At 31.5% G+C, this 21,654-nt stretch overlaps 2 protein-coding genes and 1 long non-coding RNA gene across 4 annotated transcripts; 2 read left to right on the top strand and 1 right to left on the bottom strand.

The window, feature by feature from the left end:
• The first annotated feature begins 2,673 nt into the window (after nt 1-2,673).
• Nucleotides 2,674-5,525, top strand: LOC145037068 (uncharacterized). Of its 2 annotated transcripts, XR_013678630.1 has the most exons (6): nt 2,674-2,967; nt 3,848-3,953; nt 4,538-4,632; nt 4,993-5,029; nt 5,120-5,176; nt 5,245-5,525. It is a non-coding gene; the product is annotated as an uncharacterized LOC145037068 (long non-coding RNA). The 2 variants fall into 2 exon arrangements; XR_013678631.1 differs by lacking the exon at nt 4,538-4,632.
• Nucleotides 5,526-12,320: 6,795 nt separating this feature from the next.
• Nucleotides 12,321-13,899, top strand: LOC145037066 (uncharacterized). Its single transcript, XM_078985633.1, has one exon. It carries the CDS (start codon nt 12,364-12,366, stop codon nt 13,657-13,659), a length of 1,296 nt encoding a protein of 431 aa, XP_078841759.1. The 5' UTR covers nt 12,321-12,363; the 3' UTR covers nt 13,660-13,899.
• A 2,835-nt stretch (nt 13,900-16,734) lies between these two features.
• LOC145037067 (serine/threonine-protein kinase SRK2D-like) lies at nt 16,735-21,345 on the bottom strand. Its single transcript, XM_078985634.1, has 9 exons — nt 20,900-21,345; nt 20,435-20,509; nt 20,226-20,327; nt 20,068-20,121; nt 18,156-18,248; nt 17,968-18,060; nt 17,531-17,635; nt 17,203-17,301; nt 16,735-17,105 (listed from the first exon to the last, which is right to left on the bottom strand). The coding sequence occupies exons 1-9, from the start codon at nt 21,068-21,070 to the stop codon at nt 16,824-16,826; spliced, it is 1,074 nt and encodes a 357-aa protein (XP_078841760.1). The 5' UTR covers nt 21,071-21,345; the 3' UTR covers nt 16,735-16,823.
• Between the last annotated feature and the right edge of the window lie 309 nt (nt 21,346-21,654).

Here is a 21,654-nt window from a genome sequence, read left to right as displayed (position 1 = left end):
ACAAGACTCATCATTGTAAATTCCATTTCAAGGCTGTTAAAGAAACTTTCACTGCTATAACTTTGCCTCTATAAGCTTTTCCACAAGCAATAATTAAATTGGAGTGAAGCTTTACCTCGATACAAAATACTTGTTCGTTTAAGAGCAAGTGGGGGAAATAATATATGTATCGAACACACTAACACTGATAATATGCTAGCGGATCCGATAACGAAAGGTCTAGCACTCAATTATTTGAACATGTTGTCAATATGTGTTTAAGACTAGACCTTATATTATGTAATTCTAGCATAGTACGTTAATGGAACTTTTAATATTAATTATTCAAGTATTTGATTATTATTCCTCCGTAATATGCAATTTGTCTATATTAATAACTTGTGCACACTTACTTTCTATATAGACAAATGTACGTCATTACCACTTAAATCTAACGTCATTTGGCTTAAATTAATCGTAAGTTTTATATGCAGCACTAAAGTATGATCGGTGGGGGTCCCATGTCTAAACATGACACGTTCGGCTGTACTTTTCTACATTGGTGTTAACATAAAACAAGATGAATACAACTTGGCCAAGAATATACAAATAGTCACTCGGCCAAGTGAGAGAATGTTGGAAATTAACCAATTAGTCTACCCTATGGACTATTTTGTAATGTTAATTACATGTTAGGTATAGTTATATTCTATACCATAAAATCTGCCGTAATGACAATTTAGTCCCTATACTTAAATTATGTAGTATGATGGATATGACATATATATGCAACATGAGGGACTATTTATGCGTGGTTCTTATTCTCTTTCCCTTAAGGTGTAACTGATGAATTTCATTAGTCAAGAACGTATACGATTAAAAGGATGCCCAATCGCTCTTCCTTACGTTTCAAGAGTTATCTATATAACACCATTCATGAGTATCAAGCGTATCGATCCATCCATCAGATCATTGATAATACACCATTACGGTAAGAACAAAGAATCATCTCATGGCATCATCTTCAATTAAACTACCATTACCGAGTAAGTATAACTTCTTCTTGATTCACCTTTTCATCTAATACGTATGAGATAGATATTAGTTCGATCCTCTTATGTTTAATACGAGCAACCAATATACCAAAAGCAAGTGTTGTAATGTTGCTTATGTGACCTAAAAAAATTAAAACCAATATAAAAGGTTACAAAAATATAATACTGTATGCTTAACGACATTCAGTTTATTTTGTACATTTTTTCCCTAAAATACATGTTTTGAATTTAAATTGCACACATAATTGTTTAGATGTGTGTGTTAATATAGTATTTGGCATGTTTGGACATATAGCTTCGTTTTGTTGTAACATGTATTTATTGAACTTTCTATTGGTTTTATGGTATGTTTTTCAACATTTGAAGATAATGAAAAGGAATAATAAATCATGTAATTTCAAGCATGTTATGTACTTATGGTATTTAATAATATTCAAATACTAACGTAAATTTAATATTACTCACTTTCTTATGACAATCCAAGTAAATGGCATCAAGTTGCTTTCAGAAGTAAACAAGTTTACATACTTTTGTATAATATTATTCCAACTCTTCTAAAAACAACTTATCTCTATGGAGAAAACATGAATAATCATTCAAAAAACTTCTTAATTAATGGGATGAAGTCTTACGACTTATCAAATTTACTTATCGTGTATCTAAGTTTTAACAAATAGATGCATTGCTTGATAGTAAATCACTGAAGACTAATGAAGTTTAGTACTATGGTAAATTGAAATTTGCATATAGTATTGGTAATGGAACCTTTTACCTTCTCAACCATGATCTTCAAAGGGAAGGAGTACAAGAAAAGTCCTTTTTAGTGACCAATTTTTTAGTGACGACGGAAAATCTGGTCACTAACAACATCATTTAGTCACCATATATTAAGTCAGCCACTAAGTTTTGGTAGTCTTACAAATTTAGTGACCAAATATTAAGCGGTCACTGCATTGCAATCTTAGTGACCCAAAACAATCGTCACTGAATTTTCAAACCCACATAACCTTCACATAAAAATATTATGACAACACAATAGTAGTCATTGAATTATAAAATAAGAGGGTCATTGTATCTAATGTCTGATGACTAAATATGTTGGTCATTATATTGGGGACTTAAGTGACCAAAAATTATTTGTCACTATACTTGATATTTAATGTCTAAAAATAGTTGTCACTATATTGAAGACGTAGTTATCAATGAACTTTCGAACCCCAACCTTCAAGCACAAATATTGCTAAGACATAATAATGATCATTAAATTACAAAGTTAAAAACTTTAATGGCCGTAAAATAATGATCATTAGGGAGATGATTTGTACACAACAATTTTTCTCCATACACAACAATTGATGCTTTAAAATGTTGTATTGCACAACTCTATAATGCATAAATTGTTGTGTACAGTAAAAAACTGTTGTGTACGAATTACTTCCCTTAGTGAACCTATATATCAACAACCGAAGCATGATAAAATATTAAGATCTAAGATACTAATACCTTTAAAGAAAAAAAAGGAAATAAAAATATATTATACTCCATTTCGTATTTAAATAATTAATTTAAATAACTAATAAGTTATCATATTTTAGTTTTGAACGATAGTGGAATAAAGATAAAGAGTCCTTAAATGTATTGATTTTAAACCGGCCACATCAAATAAACATGTCCAAAGGCTAAGCGAAGATGAAAAGGTACAAACCCTAGTTTTGCACTTCTGAAGTCATCGTTGCCATTACCACCGTCGCCGTCATCGTCGGCCTTCGTTCTTCTCGACGCCGTAGGCATTCGTTCTCCTCTCCGCCGTCCCCACTTCTTACTTGCAGCACAAGAACGAAAGGGGCAACAGAGCCGTCTGTGGTAAGGTTCGTCCTCCCACCTTGCCATCTCCTACTTACCGGCGGCGCCTCCTCCTTCCTCACTTCATCCGGTATTTCTCTCTCTTTCTCTCAATCGATCTCCGCCTCATGATTTCATCAACTGGATGAGACTTAGAAAGAAGGTTACATTGACCATTGAATCTATGTTCTTAAGAGCTGCAATTTGATGATGACTTCCAATTTACTTAATTTTATTTATTCTGTTCTTGTTACTTTCACAATCTTGATAATTGAATCCGTAAGCTTGACGTTCATCAGGAACAATGGCTTTCTCAAGGTGTTTTATTCTTTCTTTGATTATTTTGATTGTTGCTCTGTGTTTTTACAGTAAATCAACAACTGCTTTTAGTTTTTTATGGTTCCACGTGTAAATGAGTTATTTGATTAGATGAATCACTTTAACTAGTTAGAGTATTCTCGTTAAACTTGCTTAAAGTTTTCTGAATATAGATGTAAATTCCACAAGGCACATGCTACATTATAGCTATCGATCAAAGAGAAATTATATATTTATATGAATTCCACCAATGTTACCACTTAGTTTATCATTATCACACTCTTCACACTCAGTAGTGTTGGTAGTAGACATATTTTCCCTTTACTATATTGTAGCACAATCAACCATTAAGATCAAGAACACAAACCTTTAAAACTATACATGTTTATGATGATAATATGTTCACATATTGGATTTCATTTACCTTCTTTTGCTTAAAGTGTTCTGAATATAAAGTATTACTCAGCACTAGTAATTACAAGTATGCTAAATCCATGGCTGTCATCTAGCATGTGTGCTTTTTTGTATCAATAAGGGTCATTCTTAACTATAAACTTAATAAACAAACTTGTTTTGTTTATGCTTCTACTTGATATGATTTAATTTTTGTAAATTTAATACCTAAGTTTTTATTTATTTATTTATTTTTACAGGAATATGTGATTGTTCTGCTTAAAAATGGCAAACACAAGCACAAAGAAGAAGCAAGAAAAGAGTTGAATGTCTTTTTCGTGATGACAATGATTCTTTTATATCTTGGTAATGCATCTATATTGATTTTTTTTCATAAACAACTTTTAGTAGTTAGGTATTTTACATGGCAAGAAATATCAACATGTTTTCATTTATGTTTATTACTGTGTCCTACTCTTAGTGCTTTATATTACAACAGTGTACTTTCAATTTTATTTCTTATACAAACGTCATACTTTAAAAAAGACAATTATTGCATTGTAGTTTTAACCTTTATCTTATTAAGGCCTTATACTTTGAAATTACCACAAAAAAATTCTTTGTACCGGGACGACATTGCTATAAATTGGTAGATTTCTTTAAAGTAGGGTGCTATAATAAACAAACGTATGAATGTTCTTTTCTATTTGTTGCATTTAAACATTTCTATTATCATATAAGTTATGTTTTTATTTACCCTTCTCGTATAAAGAAAATTTGATAGTTTTGGAACCTTTTGTATTTTAGATACAACAAAAATCATCCTTGTTGTGGAGAATTAGAAGAATATTCTAGGCGGTTTAATTTCCAGGATTTTTTTAACTCTAATCTTGTTATTCTTGCTATCTCTTTTTTATTTTTCCTTTTGAAGTAGTTTTGTTGATCCATAGGTCATTGCATGGTTTAATGAAATTGTCACAAGGCCTTTGATGGAGGGTGCTTTGGACACATTAAATAAGTATTGGATGTCAGAGAAGAAGATGATGTATGTATTATTTCCCTTATCTATAACTAAGGCCAAATTACCTCTTTGTAATGTCATTTGATTACCCTTTGTATGCTACTGGGATTATTAACTAACATTATTAGGTGGTGTGGGTTCCTAGTTGCTGAAAAGTCAGGTAAATAAAATGCAATCTTATGTATAGGAGATGTGGTATGCAATATCTTACATGATAATCATCACAATGTTGTTGCAAATTTATCTGCATCTAACATCCTTTCTGTTGGCCTTAATTCAGGTTGTATTTAACTTTATATAACCAAAAACCAATTATAGTTTGATGTTCTTTCTCACATCTGTATTATTTTCTCTAACTGACTTATCCACTTTATATTGTTGCAGGTGTTCCCTGCATATTTGGAGTCTTGACATGTATTAGGTATATTTTAATAATTAGGGTAACTATCACATTTTAAATTATTATCTTTTTATTTTATATAAACAAGTTGTAAAACATTTGTTGTTCTAGGCCTTGAATCGTTCATAAAGCATGGAATAGGGGGCTATGAGGCCAACTTCGACTGTTGTAAGTTTCTTTAACTGATGGATTTGTCAAGTAAAAAAAGTGAATGAAGTTGTATAAATGTATTGCAGATTGAGATGACATCTTTGTTTGAACATCATGTGAAGGGTAATTATTGTAGAAATACTATTTCATCCACATTCTTCAAAAGGTCATGAGAATGCAAAGGTAATTATTGTAGAAAGAAACCGGAAGACTTGAATATTTTTTTTCGTTTTCTTTTTGTAATTTGCTGGAAAGTTGTGTTATTGTTAAGGTTTTGTTGAGTAGGTGATGTATGTGCATATTAAATAAGACTGAGCGAAATGGAAAAGTGGAAAATAAATTTTCCCCAGCTTTTTCGTTTTAATAATTTGAGAATAATTTATATTTACTATTGTCTAGTTCCATGATAGTTATTTAAACGGGGCTAAATACAAAAATAGCAACAAAAATCAATGATGAGATTTTATGGTCACTAGTTGGATAAATCAGTGATGAGTTTTTCTGGTCACTAGTTAGATAAATCAATGACGACTTTTATGGTCACTAATGTGATAAGTTGGTGACGACTTTTTATGGTCATTAATTGGATAAGATAGTGACGATTTTTTATGGTAACTAATTAGGTAAAATAGTGACGACTTTCATAAATTAGTGACAACATTTAATAACGAAACGGGTTGTCACAGATTTAGTGACCACTATATTTTAGTCACTGTTTAGTGACCATTTTATATTTTCGTCACTAATCAGTTTTTGTGACGGACCTATAGTGATGAAAAGTGACGACCCAAAGTTTGGTCACTAAATGACTTAGTGACGAACTCTTCTATTGTTAGTGACCATTTCATTTTCGTCACTAATTGCCATTTTTTTGTAGTGAAGTCTTAAGACTTATCTAAGACATGACAATACCTTCTGTCACAAATCATACAGTACTTATATGGCATGCGTTGATAAATTGGACTTATATAAGCACATAAATTTTTAAAATTTTGTATAAACATTAAATTAACAAATGCATTAATGATTATGAAGTTTCTAATTGCCTAATTGAGTCATTGAATGGTACCTTTAATAGTTCAATTGAAAGAACCTATCAAGCGAATAAGCCAATAATAACCCAATAGAGGCTCTTGAGATTGCCATGACATATCTTAGAGAGAGAGGCATCTGATAAAGACGAGCCCATGATTACGATAGACTGGGATGAACACAAAAGACAACACTAAATCATGAGGTGGAACTCTATTCTTATTTTCATGCAGATTTCTTCTCAATCGTGAGCATGTAAGACTTGAAGAGTTGGAATGGAATTAGACAACATGATTCAAAGATTCAAGGAAAAGAAATAGGTTAGGGTTAGGGATTCACGAAGAAGGTGAGGTGTGACGTGAAAAGGATGGTGAGTCAATGACTATGACCTCTTAAAGTAATATATTCAGGATAAAAAGAGAATGGGCATAGGGTTCTACCCCTCAGTGATGAACATTGACTCATTGGTCGTAGAGATGGAGATAGATCTAGAAATTGGGAGTTTATGATAAAGGAAAATGACTTATAAGAGCAACTATGTTTCAAAATTGTTCAAAAGATAAGTTGGTTCTGCTAAAAAAATATCATCCAAGTAAAGCCTTTTGTACAAAAAAAAACATAAATGAACTACATAATTTGTTGAAATTTCACCTTATGCTAACCGACAATTACAAGTAAAAAATAATTATAGGAAAAAACACAAAAGGAAATGAATCAAAAGGGTAACGATGTTTCAAAATCGTTCACCATCCAAGTTTGATTTATTCAAAAAACACCATCCAAGTAAGGTTTGATATTACACACCGGTAACCGGCTTTTACAAGTTAAAGGATGATTTGACTTAACTATTATGTCATGACATAATAATTAGTGGCAAGAAATTAATTGATATATTCCTTCTTTATAAACCAATTTATGGCTTCTTCATGAACAACAACTTCTTCTTCTCCTCGGATTCGGACATCAACCACAAAGACTAATCCTGTAAAAAACTGTAGGATTTGTCCCAACAGAATAGTAACCTTTACCAAAAATCTTTATAATGTCTTTATCTTATATATTTGCTTGGTTATGTGATTCATTTTTTGAATATATATATGGGTAGTATAAGAATCTTGAGCAATACACTTTTTTTAATATGTATCCCAATTTGTAATGTGACTACAATAGTGTCTTGATGAATATGTATGTCAATTTGTAGTGTGGGGAAACCTACTTGTTGTTTGCATCTCGTCTATCTACAAGTCATGACTAAACTGGAATGGAATGCAAACTACTACGCTTCTTATGATTTTCACAAATCTCATTCCTTGAGCGACTCACGGATAACTATTCTATTGTTTTCATAAATTCCAATCATCCTGAAGAAGTCCTAAATCGTTTTTTAAAAGAGTGTATCAACTAATGTCATGTCACTAATTATTATGTCATGTCATCAATAATTCAGCCAAATCATTCTTTTAACTACAAGAGCTGGTTAGCAATGGGTAACCTTTGAAAAAAAAATGTATAGTTTGTTGTTATTTTTTATATAGAAACCTTATTTGGATTGTGTTTTTTTTAACATAACAAACTTCGATGATGGTTTTTAAATAATTTTAAAACATCGTTACCCTCATGATCCATCTCCTCTTATGAGAATTAGAAAAGGCGCCCATATTTGACTGAAGAGGGAAAGAGCACCCAGAAATGAAAATTATAAATTGGGCAGAAGGCTTTAATTTTACTAATAACAAGGGGGCTTGAAAATTAGAATTTTAAGAGACTTACGATGACATAAAAAAATTATATGACACTAAAAACAATAATATAGTGGCACTAAAATTTTATGTCACTAAAATTGTGCCATTAAATGCAATTTGGTTTGTAGTGATTGTGGAAATCCTTATCTTTTCCTTACTCTCAAAATGGACCATATTGAGACATGAATCATCATATGGATCAGCTTACGTTGCTTCAACGCAGGGCCGGCCCGTGGGCATGGGTAAGCTGGGCGACCGCCCTGGGCCCCCAAATGCTACAGGGCCCTAATTTTAACTTGTTATTTTGGTTATATATTAACAGCCTATTACTTTTTAGCTTATTGGACTATTTCAAACCCCAATACTTTGATCAGGAATTAATCCAAAAGATGTAGCGTGGGAGACAACGAGACTTACCTGACATGCGTCCTAATTCCAAGGTGTCGTAACTCTTCAATAGTCAGATTTCTATAGAAAATCCAAACATTGCTATGGAAAATCCAAACGACGTCTTCTCCAAAAGCAAGAGTTAACGATCATTCTTCTATTTCTTATTCAAGATTTCAAGTTAATTGTTTTCTTTCATTCTTTTCTGATTTTCTGAATTCGTCCACAACAACCATTAGTGAATCGAATGTTATTTTAGAATTGAGAGACTGATTGTGTCTCGTTCTTTTCACGATTTCAGAAAAAACGGGAAACTCTATTGTTTCCCTTCTTGTTGTCGATTTCCTTTTTCTGATATAGCGCCAATGGGAATTTAATCAGGTTATTTGATTTATTTTAGGAATCTGGCCTAGAGGTTTTAATCAAGAGTTCTAGTCACTACCTCAAATTGGATTTCTTTCTCAATTTATAGAAATTTGAAGGTTCAGTTTTCAGAATCGACTGTTAGATGTGAAATTGATTTCTGATAATATGGCTGTGAATCTCTGTATGTTCTATCGCTCTTGAAATTTCTTATTTTTTTATATTCGATTTTTATGAGGGTGTTCAAGTTAGAGACATAATCAAATGTTAATATTTTTGAATTAGAGACAGTTCTTGAACTTTATTGTTTAATTTCGATTTGTAATGTTCATATTCTTATTTTTGATTTATGAATGGTACTCTTTTTTATTTCTATTTCTATGTTTTTGATATGTATAGAATTTTCTGTTGTTGAATAGTTTTTTCAACTACTTCTAGGTTATTAACAAGTATTCCGAATTTAAGCAATTCACCTAACAACTTTTTGTCGATGATAAATTTTACTTCAATTGGAGGTCAACAACTTATGTACAGGAACAAAACTGAACAAGTTAATGTAGAAACAAAGGGGATGAGACTTTAGTATTTTTGTACTTCTAATAGCATTGTATTTTTAGTTTTCCCCATTCTATTGTGTACGAATTTAAATGTATTGTTATGTATGTATAAAGTAATGTAATATACGAATACATAAAATTTTCGAAAAGGCCCCATTTTTTATTTTGCCCCGGGCCTCCAATCGTCTTGGCCCGACCCTGCTTCAACGACCAATAACTCCTATGCATAAATAGTGAGGAGATGCTCCAAATCTATAATATTATCAAGCTCAAAGTTGCACTTTTATATATATATATATATATATATATATATATATATATATATATATATATATATATATATATATATATATATATATATATATATGAGCCCAGTTGTTGCAAAGCATGCATAGGGAATCCAAAATCAGAAGAGGATCTGGATCCTCTTTCGATCTCCCAAGCCATTTAACTAACAAATTGGATGCTCTTAAGCTTACTACACCCATAGCTCCCAAATATTTTGGAGTAAGACTTAAAGAACCTTGTCTCTTGCAATCCAATAAATTTTGGAATTCAAATCATTTCCACCCTAGAGAAACTTTCTCCCAATTCTTTCAAGATCACAAATTAGTTTTAATGGTGGTTTGAAAAATGACAAGTAATAGATCAGAAGAATACCAAGAACCAAATTTATAAGCACGATTCTACCACCAAATGATAGTGTTTTCGCTTTGAAGTAGTTGCACTAGACACAAATAAACTAAAATCTTTGGTAAGAGATTTCAGGATTTATTATGCGAATATGTAATAATGATGTAAGTTCGTGATCCATTAAACAAAGAACAAACTCTCCCAATGTTATTTAATATGCTATGAAGATTTTGATGATGAAATATTTAATGATCAAAGTATCAATACGTGTTAATTATCTACAAATATTACCCTTGCTTTTGGTCTATGTATGTGCTTTATGACCACCTTGAATATGTTACAATTTCATACTCAAATGCAAGCATCCGAGCAAGACTTTTGAGCGACTTAATTCATATTTTCTTATTCCAAGCTTATTATAAATTGCTCGAGACAAGGTTAATCATTAATGTATTTGCCCCTCTATATATCATTGTTACCACATGAGGCTTCTACCTCTATATGCAATAATTGCTAGTTCCATGCATCACCAATTTGGTTAGTGTCACTACTTTACTTCCACTTGTCTTTTATTTGAAAATTATTAGGGTAAATGTCACAAAAAAACACTCTTTTACACAGAAATTCGATTTTGACACCGTGTTTTTTTTGTGTCAATTTTGACACCGTGTTTTCCAATTTGTTACAATTCTGACCACTTGACCGGTTAACCAGGTTACATGCTGACGTGGCATGATGACGTGTCAGTTTTTGATGACGTGGCATGCTGACATGATATGCTGACTGTCAAAATTGATTTTTTTTTCCACAAAAAACACTAAGTTTTCACTTTTTTCGATTTTGACACTAAGTTTAATTTTTTATTTCAATTTTGACACTATGTTTTTTTTGTTCCAATCAAACATCATTTATCAAATTTTGTTCAATTTTGTCTATTTTCCATTTGAAACCGTATAAATATATTTTTTTTTATTATATTTTAAACCGTATAAACATATTTTTTTCATTTAAAAACCACATATTTATTTAAATACAGGGTGTTTTTTTTCTTATATTCAAAACATTAGTTATATCATGAGAATCAAACTTACCATAAGCTTCTATTAAGATGTAAAAATTTGATGGGTTATAAACATGATATCTGAGTTTTGATCGATTACACGCCTCCAAACCTCCAGACACATTTTAAAGTTGCATATTTAATATAAAATACGATTTTTATATAACTAATACATATTTATATATAAAAATATGGTTTGAGTGTAAAAAATGTATTTATACAAAACTATGGTTTTTAAATGAAAAAAATATATATATTTATACAGTTTAAATGTATTAAAAAATATTTATACGGTTTCAAATAGAAAATTGTCAACATTGAACAAAATTGGAAAAAATGATGTTTGATTTGGAATAAAAAAATATAGTGTCAAAGTTGAAAGAAAAAATTAAACTTAGTGTCAAAATCGAAAAAAAAAATGAAAACTTAGTGTTTTTTGTGAGAAAAAATTCAATTTTGACACGTCAGCATATAATGTCAGTATGCCACGTCATCATGCCACGTCAGCAGTAACCTGGTTAACCGGTCAAGTGGTCAGAATTGTAACAAATTGGAAAACACAGTGTCAAAATTGACACAAAGAAAAACACGGTATCAAAATCGAATTTCTGTGTAAAAATAGTGTTTTTTGTGTTATTTACACAAATTATTATTGCCCATATGTGAAATGTAAGTATCTTGTTATTCTAGTGAGGCATATATATCTTTGTTTTAGGAATATATTCATGGAATGAGCCAAGTTGTAACATTCTTGTCATGTGTATATAATTGAAAAGTATATTGTTATTAGAGAAATTAAATTTCCTCCTATCTTTTGTTCCTATTTTTCTTCCTATCTATTTAAGATGATTATAAGTGTACAAATTTAAAATCTCAATCAATTTTAAATTAAATTTAATGACACTTGTCGCCATCTAAAAAAGATAGGAGGATAGCAGGAATAAAAAGTAAAAGACTATTTAATTTCTCTTGTTGTTATGCTTGTTAGAATGGAAAACGAGTTACCATTATGTGTATAAAACCATATCTTTCAAGGACTATTTATTAGCGAAATGTAAATATAATTTACTAATAATACTAAACACTAGTAGTTATAAGCATGTGTCAAGTAGGTTCCACAAATATAATCATTACTATAGTTATTCATATAAATCGTATAAGATACAAAATGCATCTTATTAGAATGAACGACGGATACAAGGGTAGTTACGTAATTCCACATTTACATAAATGGAAAACTCTCATACTCCTTCATTACACGTGGCACAATCTGAAGCGGGTATACATGAAGGCACGGTGAATGAATCGCATAAGATTTCTTTTTTCCTTTCTCAACTACCTATAAATAGCTGGATTTCGTTGTAACTGCCTCAGAACACTCACCTCACTACGCTTTCACCCTCATTCCTCTCTGCAACTGCGTTCTCTCCAATGGCGCCTTCTCTCCAACTCACACTCGTTATCGTAGCGATTTTGCTCTCGAGTTTCTGCTTTCCCGGAGCAACCGCCACAACCGGTGGCCTGAACAATCCGTCTGTTCTGGATTTCGCTTCTTCACCTCCTTCGCAGCACGACATTCATGACTCGTTCTCACCGACGTCGATCTTCGAGCCGATTCTGGCTAACCTAGGGTTCCAGGAACTTTCTATGGCGGTTCCTTCGCTTTCTGATGACTCGGCCTTCACTACCTGGAACGGTCCGTCAACTCTCTTCGCACCGACCGATTCCTCCATTCGAAGCTGTTCTTCGTGTTCAGTGGTTCGTCTTCTTCGTGAACACATTGTACCAGGCTTGTTCTCTCACGATTACCTCCGCAAACTCGCTTTCGGTACGAAAATCGAGACTATGGATCCTGGTCGTTGCATCACTGTGACATCGTCGACTGATGTGAACAATTACACGAAGATCTACATCGGAGGTGTGGAGATTACTCGTCCAGATCTGTTTAACAATGGCCTCGTTGTTGTTCACGGTCTTCAAGGCTACGTTGCTCCTCTTTCTCCATTCTCATGTAACGTCGAACGAATGACGTCTCTATCATTCCCTGTCCAGAGTGCAGATCACAATCGGCAGAGCGTTGCACACCAAGCCGTTTACTATCCTACTTACATGATGCGGCTGATGTTGAGAGACGCTATGCTGAGACTACGCAACAGTGGATTTAGCATCCTCGCTCTGGCGATGAAGATGAAAGCACCGGAGCTCATGAATATCCAGAACATGACAGTGTTTGCACTCGACGACGTTTCTATCTTCTCTGGTTCGCATTCCTACGTCAACAACGTCAGATTCCATATAATTCCGAACAGGCTACTCGCGATAGCGGACCTTGAGAAGATCTCATCTGGAACGCTACTGCCAACGCTCGAAGCAGGCCAATCGCTAATGGTGACTACAACTGCCGGCGGATTTACGCCGATGAGGATAAATTACGTCCGGATTAAGGTCCCTGACGTGATGCGCAACCTGAAGATCGTTGTTCATAGCATCTACTTGCCATTCCCTCATCTTCATCCTTCTGCTGTTTCGTACGATGGATCTGATGGTAGCGGAGACACCACCTCGCCACATCTGGAAGAGAAGGATAGGATCAACAACCTTACGACAGCGCCGGGATCGTGTACAATGATGGATCAAGCTAGTGGAAGCTGTGCTGTTGGTCCCGCCATTACTTCCAGATCTGAGGTCAAGCCGTTGGTGGTGAGGGTGGAGCACCAAGGCCTATAATATCTCCGGCGTGCGTTCTGGTCAATGGTAAGTCAACTATCAATCATATTAACAGAATTAGTAATCAAAGTGATACGTATTTTAGTCTTTTGTTGCATATTCTAGTTGTACTGTTTGTTATTCGACTTTTGATGCATTTTCCGATTGTACTCTCCTTCTGAGATGAATTTTGAATTTCATTTTAAAATGTAACCTTCACCTTGGTTTGCTTTGATCCATTCTGTTTCAATTTAACTTTCATTTGCCAATTGCCAAATTATATATTTAACCAACTAGGATCTTCAATTAGATGATAATTAACTAATTAATAGTTATTTTGAAGAACTAAATTAATTGTATATGCTATTCTTGCTTGTGAATTTGTGATAATGGAAACAACTTATATATTTTAGTACATGATCAAGTGATGACTAGAGCAGTAAAGTTACTTTATAAATGTACTGGCCGGTAAACCCGAGTATCAATTTAAGTATAAGATTTGATAAAGGTATGATTGACAAATATATTATTTGGAATTTTTATGATTAAATTATGTATACGTTGGTTGGTTGGATTTATTAAAAAAATATATATATTTAGTTATAAGTTTAAATTTATTGTTTAAAAAAAGTTAATAGACCAAAGTTTGTATTTTTCTTTTTAATAGATAGAAATCTTGACATATTTTTACAGTTTTGAAAATTTATAATCTTGAGTAATAGTAAAATTGATGCTGAATCATAACACAATTTGTTTAATTTTTGTCTTTTATTCAATGATATAATTTTTAACAACACTTAATATAAGAAAAGAAATATTTGGTTTAATCTTCGAAAAAATGGAAATAATTTATCATGCAAATCTAAATATTTAATTGAGGTTGATTCAATTAAAAATAAATTTACCAAAAAATTCATATGAACCAATGATTCATCGTACTTATAAGTTATAATCACCATAAAAGCACTTATAACTTATAAGTTATAATCTTCAATAAGTTTTTTTAAGAGCTTATTACTATTTACTTATTTAAATTGAGTATTTACTGTCATTGAAATATATATAGCTTTTTAGATCATTTTTGTTGATCATTAAATATATATTAAATATATACTGAGTGATCAATATAATTTAATTAGTTTTAAAATTAGTTTTCTTATCTTCTAATCATATTTTATTTTATCCTACAATTATATTTTATTTTTTTAAGTTATTTTTTTTATTTACTAGTTAATTAATCCTATCAAAAATTTAATGATATTTTATTTGTCAAATGTAATTTTATAACGATAATATTTATTAGAAAATTTTGTATTAAAATATAATGTGCGTTTAAAAACAACAAATTAAATGGAAGGCTTGTATAAAACATTTTAAATAGATAATGATATATTAAATAGATAATGATATATTAGTTCAATTTATATATATTAGAAAAAAAAAACTATTGGAAAATGTCAACCATTAAAGGGTCATCTAATTAAAAGTTACAATTAATATAATGATGATGTGTAAATAACTAAGTTATAGTATACATTCACCATTCAAGATGATTTAAACTAATCATTCAAACAAATAATTTAATGATATTAAGATAAATGTCAATTTTTTAGTTCAAGGTAAAAAATTGAGGTTGATGATCCGCTTACAAATTTATTTTTGATTTATTTTTGGGATAATAACCTGAGAATATAACGCACTTTAGTTTTTGGTCACATTTGGTCACTAAATTATTGTTCGTGCTTATTAACCCTTGAACTTGTTGAAATGTATACATTATACCATTATGACCGGTAATAGTGGGTTTTGCTGGTTTCCGACGTTGTTTCCGGCCAAATAGGAGTTTTTCGGTCATCTTATTAGGTCAAACTCGATTGTTCGGCGATGTTTCTGACCAAACTCGAAATAACATATGATAATGACCTAATTTAAGGGGTTATTCCAACGGATGTTGCAACGAGGGGGCTGCTCCGACAGCCTCTTTACCTGTTCTTCTTCTGATATCGGCAGAAAATACAAACGGGAAGGGTAATGCAGATCAACGACAATCAGTGAGAGTTTGATGTTGTGGATCTGACGACAAGGGATGAGAAAAACAGGCTGGAAGCTGTTTCCCTCTTGACTGTCAGAAGAACCCACCTCATGTGGAGGTTTTCTTAATTGAAATTAAAAGAGGAGGGAGGCAAGAAGCAGAATAGAACAATAATTTTCAAAAGGTGTTTTGTTGCTTCAATCGAACGGAAGGTGGTGGAGCAAGAGGCTGCTGCTTCTTGATGATTTTCAAAGAAACAACCTCTCCAAATTATGTGTTCTTGGCCATTAACAAGGCAAAAAAAGAAGAGAGAAAGGGAGAGTGTTTTACTGTTTCAATCCGATTTCTACAGGGATTGATTGGCTAGTAACCTCATCGAAAAATCAAGGTTAACCGGAAACGCCGGAAGCCGGCAAAATCCATTATTACGGGTCATAATGGTATAATATACACACTTCAACAAATTCAATGGTTAATAAAGCATAAAAAATAATTTAGTAACCAAATGTTGACAAATAATTAAATAGGTTGCTCTTTCAAATCATTATTCTTTTACTTTTTTTCATGATTCTTTTATTTTTTTCATGGCAAATGACCAAAGAGTATGACCAAACGGTAAAAGAAAAAATAAATAAATAAATAAATAAATAAAATAAAATAATCAAACCATATGACCGAATGTCCTTATGACCAAACGCAAAGGAATTTTAATAGTTGTCATCAATCCACTTGTTTTGTTAAACCACGTGGACAAGTGGTGTAATTTTGTATAAAAATGTAATCTAAAATTGAATTGACCAACTTAAACTAAAGATGTGGGACAACCCCCACGATTCTTGATGTTAAATCGACATAAATCAAACTTAAAGGAAATAAGTACCTTTTTGAAAGAACAAAAAAAACATTTGAATATATATATATTGAAGCTTTAAAATGCAACAAACCACTTTATTCTTGATGTTTCCTTTTTTAACTTATCATCAAGATGTAACTTTATACACTCTCTTCACTTAGGATAGCTTTCCAACTTATCTCTATGAATAGATAATACTGAAAATGGTCGATCAAACAAACCGATTATAAATTTTTATATAATATCGGTATAATTTTCATATGTGTTTATCAGCGTACGTAGACATATCAAAATATAAGATCATATAGCGTATACGACTTCACCACTGCTGTCCACATCAATATCTTCACGATCAGAGTCAAAGTCATCCATGTCAAAATCATCATCCATTATATCAAGATCGTAAAATCCAACAGGAGGAATCGTAGCCTCAGATATTATTTGCATGATAGAATCAACACTTTGCATTGGTTCATTAAAGTCTTCAAAATGTTTAATCATCATCTTCTCTTCATCCATCAGATCCGCAGTCAGGTTCTTTGAATACCACTCATGTGTTTTTATCTCCGCCATTGTTATTCTCTGTTTGCATGCATGCACACAAGTTATTAGAAACACCAATTTGCTTAACAAATTCAGTGCATTAATTAATAATTAACATGATTATTGATTAGTTAACCTGTGAAGGGTCACCAACAAAGATTTTTGAAAGGAGGTCGCGACATTCCGGTGATATCTCGATGTTTTCTGGTATTGAATACTGGACTTCAAGAATTCTCTGTAGAACCAAAAAACGTTCGTTTTGTTATAAGCAAAACGATAATAAGTAATTTGAAATTAGTCGATATCAGATGACTCATCCGATATAAATATCAGGACCATTAAAAAATGGTCCAGTCAATTTATATCGAATGATTGAAATGTAGATGCTCTAGTCATCAAATATATCATATTAGATATTTGGAGCATTTATATAAACGACAAGTTTTAGTTATGTTTTTTTGTACATGTATTGTCTTTCGGAAGTCTCTTGGTTCATTTGGGTCCTCAAAAGGATATCCACCAACAAGCATAACGTATAACGTCACCCCACATGACCAAACGTCTGCAATCTGAAGAAGAAAAAAAAAATTATTTGAATTCGTTAAAGGTTTAATCATAAAAATGATCAAAATGTAGTTTTGTAATGACCACCTTTTAGGTAACTATCTCAACATGATCATCTATTTCGTAAAATATAACTTTTAAAGTTATTTAATGGTTCATACTACATAAACGTTACATTTTGATATTTATTTCGGAATGTAATTTCTTATAAGATTATAATATGTGGTATTTCGCAAAATATGAACAAATATATTTTGCGAATATCTACATATCTTCACTAAATATTAATAATTTCATATAAAATGTGTCTAATCGATGACTTGTAAAAACTTTTTACCTTCCCGTCATATTCTTGCCTCGCCAACACTTCGGGAGCAATGTAAGCTGGTGTACCAACAGTTGATTTTGGTTGCGAATGCAACACAGAGGACTTCAAACATATTAAAACATAACCGGATTTTAATCGAGTTAAAGATTATAAAATAATAATATTAATTAATTAAGTTGATAAAAAAAAAATATTACCTTCGAATACCCAAAATCACATATTTTCAATCGTGGAGCTGGGCTTCCATCTATCAATGTGTTTTCTAGCTTCAAGTCACGATGGCAAACTTGCTACAAGTTTAGTGTTTTTTATGTGTTAAAGATTGATAATCTCTCATACACATAATATTAAGCAAATACACAAGTCTTTTTATGATTTTTATAAGAATTAATGTCGTAAACAATTTGAATTAAAGAAAAAAAGTATCATAAATGGTAACGAACAGGTTGTTTTTGTTCACACACACCAATTAAATAATGATATTGTGTGAATCGAATTGCTTACCTACTACCTTTATTTAACCAATTATGTGGAGGAAAAAATAGTCGTCACCCATTTATATTCATGACATGAACCCTTTTATCAATTTACAAAAGTCTGTATAGCCCATTTGTTATGTTGGATATAAGACGACAAACAACATTATAATGTGTATGGCAAACATGATTCGGATTAATGTCATCGATAGAAGGAAAAAAATTTGTGGGTATTTTGATCCATCCAAAAACGATGAAAAGAAAGGACGCGTATTGAGTTGTAGTCTAATCACATTTGTAACATCATATTGGATTTAGATTTATGTCACTTGGGCGAAAAGACATAATAGTGATTATAAGTACTTTTTATAGGAGTGTTTTAGATTTATGTCACTTGGGCGAAAAGACACTAATGTGATTATAAGTAGTTTTTATAGGGGTATTGTTATATGTACTCTCAATGCTAATTGTATTCTTAAATCCCTAATTACCTCCTCTTTAATTATATGTACTCTCGATGCTAATTGTATTCTTAAATCCCTAATTACCTCCTCTTTAATTACGTTAAACATCAATGACATCAAAAAGAGTTTTAACAATTTTTTTTTATCATTTTATCATCTTTTCTTTATTATTATTATTATTATAGACCCCATGTATATGAGTATATGGTTAATTCTACTGTTATTTTTTTCGTTCAAAATGTCTATGTGTTTTTTTTGTCCCGACTATCTCAGTTTTATATTTTTTCGTTTGGACTATCGTTGTGTTATTTCCCGTTCCGACTACCTATGTGTTATTTTTTTGTTCTGGCTATCAATGTGTTATTTTTTTCGTTCAGACTATCATTGTGTTATTTTGTTGATTGAACTATCTATGTATTGTTTCATATATTTTTTTAATAAAATCACAACAAACAAATAACACGAGATAACTCGAACAAAAAAACACAATGATAGTCTAAACGAAACAAATAGCACATAAATAGTTCGAAAGAAAAAAATAACACAAATAACCTAAATGAAAAAAAGTAACACATGTCCAACCTAAATGAAAAAAATAACACAGGTTGGTCGGAACGAAAATTAACATAGACATAGTCTCAACGAAAACATAAGACAGGGATAGTCCGAACAAAAATAACTAACAAAACAATAGTCAGAACAAAAAACTAACACAAGAGTAGTCGATATAAAAATATAACTCATAGATAATCTGAACAAACAATAACATAGAAATAATCTGAACGATTGTTTGAACGACAAAAATAAAATAAATATATAATCTAAACAAATAAAAAACTAAAAAAATATATTAAAAAGGGGGGTGTAATTACATTTTATTAAATTATATTTTATTCAATTAAAAAATAAAAGTGTTGTAAAGTCTAATAGTTTTGTGGGACGTGACAGTATAAAAATATAATATGTGTAGTATAATACCTATCAGGTTTAATAATAAAAGGGGTGCATATAGAATTACTTTTTTATATCTATATCTAAGTCTATACACAAGACCTAAGATATTATTTTTATGTTTATTATATAAAAAAAAACTTTGAAAAGTTTGTTAAATTCCGTCCAAACCGATATAAAAAAAATGCAAATTTAGAAAAAGGATAAGTAATATATACCATAGCATGACAGTAGCTGACCCCGGATATCAATTGTTGAAAAAAGAATCGAGCCTGCACAAAGTTTCGAATTTTTAACTTTTTTTCATGTTATTTGTTAATTATTTAGCTCGAATATTTTATATTTTTAACAAAATATAATATAACAAGATAAATACCTCATCTTCACTGAATCGACCTGCGTTACAAATCCTATCAAAAAGCTCTCCTCCAGATACATATTCCATCACAATCGCCAAATGAGTCGGGGTCAATATAACCTTCAAATTAAAAAATTAAAATAATAATAATAATTATTATTATTAGCATTTGACCTAAGTTTATAAACCGAAAAGAAAAAGTGAAATAAAAAATATATATATCAAACCTCTTTAAAACGAACGATATTAGGATGCCTCAAAGGTCTATGATTAATAATCTCTCTTTGAACATTCTCATCTATCTGAAGAAAAAAAAAAAAATACAAACATTAACAAAATAACGAACAATTATAAAACAAAATTTATCATAAAAACCTCCAAAACTAAACAAAAAGATCAAAAGGGTATCCAAAATCAACAATCTAATGATCCAAAAACACACAAAATTCGAAATTTCATCTCCTAATTTACAAAATGATTTTTTTTTTGAAGATTAGTTGAATGGAACTTCGTGACTCCATGAACACCCGAAAAGGAAAGAGACAGAAAAGACTTTAAACAAAAAGAACGGATTAATCAATAAATCAAACCAAATTCTATATTTAAACCAACACACATGAATCACGGGTGTTTCATCAATCAAAATCAACAATAAAAGAATACAAAAATAAATAAGAAATCAAAGAACTCACCTTTTCTCCTCTTTCAATATACTTCACTGCAACAAGCTCTTTGGTTTGTTTATCAATCATAAGCCGTGCAATCCCGAAATTACCCGACCCGATATCCCGAACAAAATCATACCGGTCACTGTCGTGCATGATCGGCAAGTCCACCATCACCGTCGGCCGACCAATATTCATTTTTCCGGCGACAAAACGAAATCACATTACAGTTTAGGCTTACCCACTTGCAAGAAGATCTAATATATCAGCCGTTTCTCCGGTGGCCGGCGATCAGCATGCACATACAAACGAGAAGTGCATAACACAAAAGCAGCCGAAAAGTGGTTGCTTTTGAGGGGGAATGGCGGAGAGAGAGAATGTGAGGGCGGCGGTGAAGGTTGAGGTGGAGGGAGTTGTGTGATTGGATTCGTTAATAATGAATCTTTATTTGCAGAAGAACAGAGGTTGGAGGAGTGATGGCGACAGGGTGAAAGAGAGACAAGAGGAAACGACATCGTGTGGTGGGAGTTATACGTAGAATACGACGGCGTTTGGTGTTAGTTTGGTCACTACACGACAAACAATCCTATCGGTTTTTATGAATCTTTGTCGTTTATTTATTCTGGTAGACTTCGTCTGAATCGGCTGGCGGAGTGGCCCACATTAGATTTTCCTAAAAAAGTTTTAAACAGTCGAAAATTATTATTTTTATCCAAACAATTTACTTTTAACTTTTTTTATAATCATGATTTTGTTTTAATTTTAGATAAAATTGGTAAAAA

The sequence above is a fragment of the Lactuca saligna genome, chromosome 3 (assembly GCF_052625555.1).
Source record: "Lactuca saligna cultivar CGN05327 chromosome 3, ASM5262555v1, whole genome shotgun sequence".
Classification (NCBI taxonomy): Eukaryota; Viridiplantae; Streptophyta; class Magnoliopsida; order Asterales; family Asteraceae; genus Lactuca; species Lactuca saligna.
This window is presented reverse-complemented; position numbering and strand designations above follow the sequence as displayed.

Bases quoted from the DNA above. Each gene is read 5' to 3' on its own strand.
- LOC145037067 (XM_078985634.1), bottom strand. From the start codon at position 21,070: ATGAATATTGGTCGGCCGACGGTGATGGTGGACTTGCCGATCATGCAC. The intron at 20,328-20,434 runs GTTTGATATATA...TTTAATTTGAAG, and splicing joins ATATCGTTCGTTTTAAAGAG to GTTATATTGACCCCGACTCA. The intron at 20,122-20,225 runs GTATTTATCTTG...AACTTTGTGCAG, and splicing joins GTCGATTCAGTGAAGATGAG to GCTCGATTCTTTTTTCAACA.
- LOC145037066 (XM_078985633.1), top strand. From the start codon at position 12,364: ATGGCGCCTTCTCTCCAACTCACACTCGTTATCGTAGCGATTTTGCTC.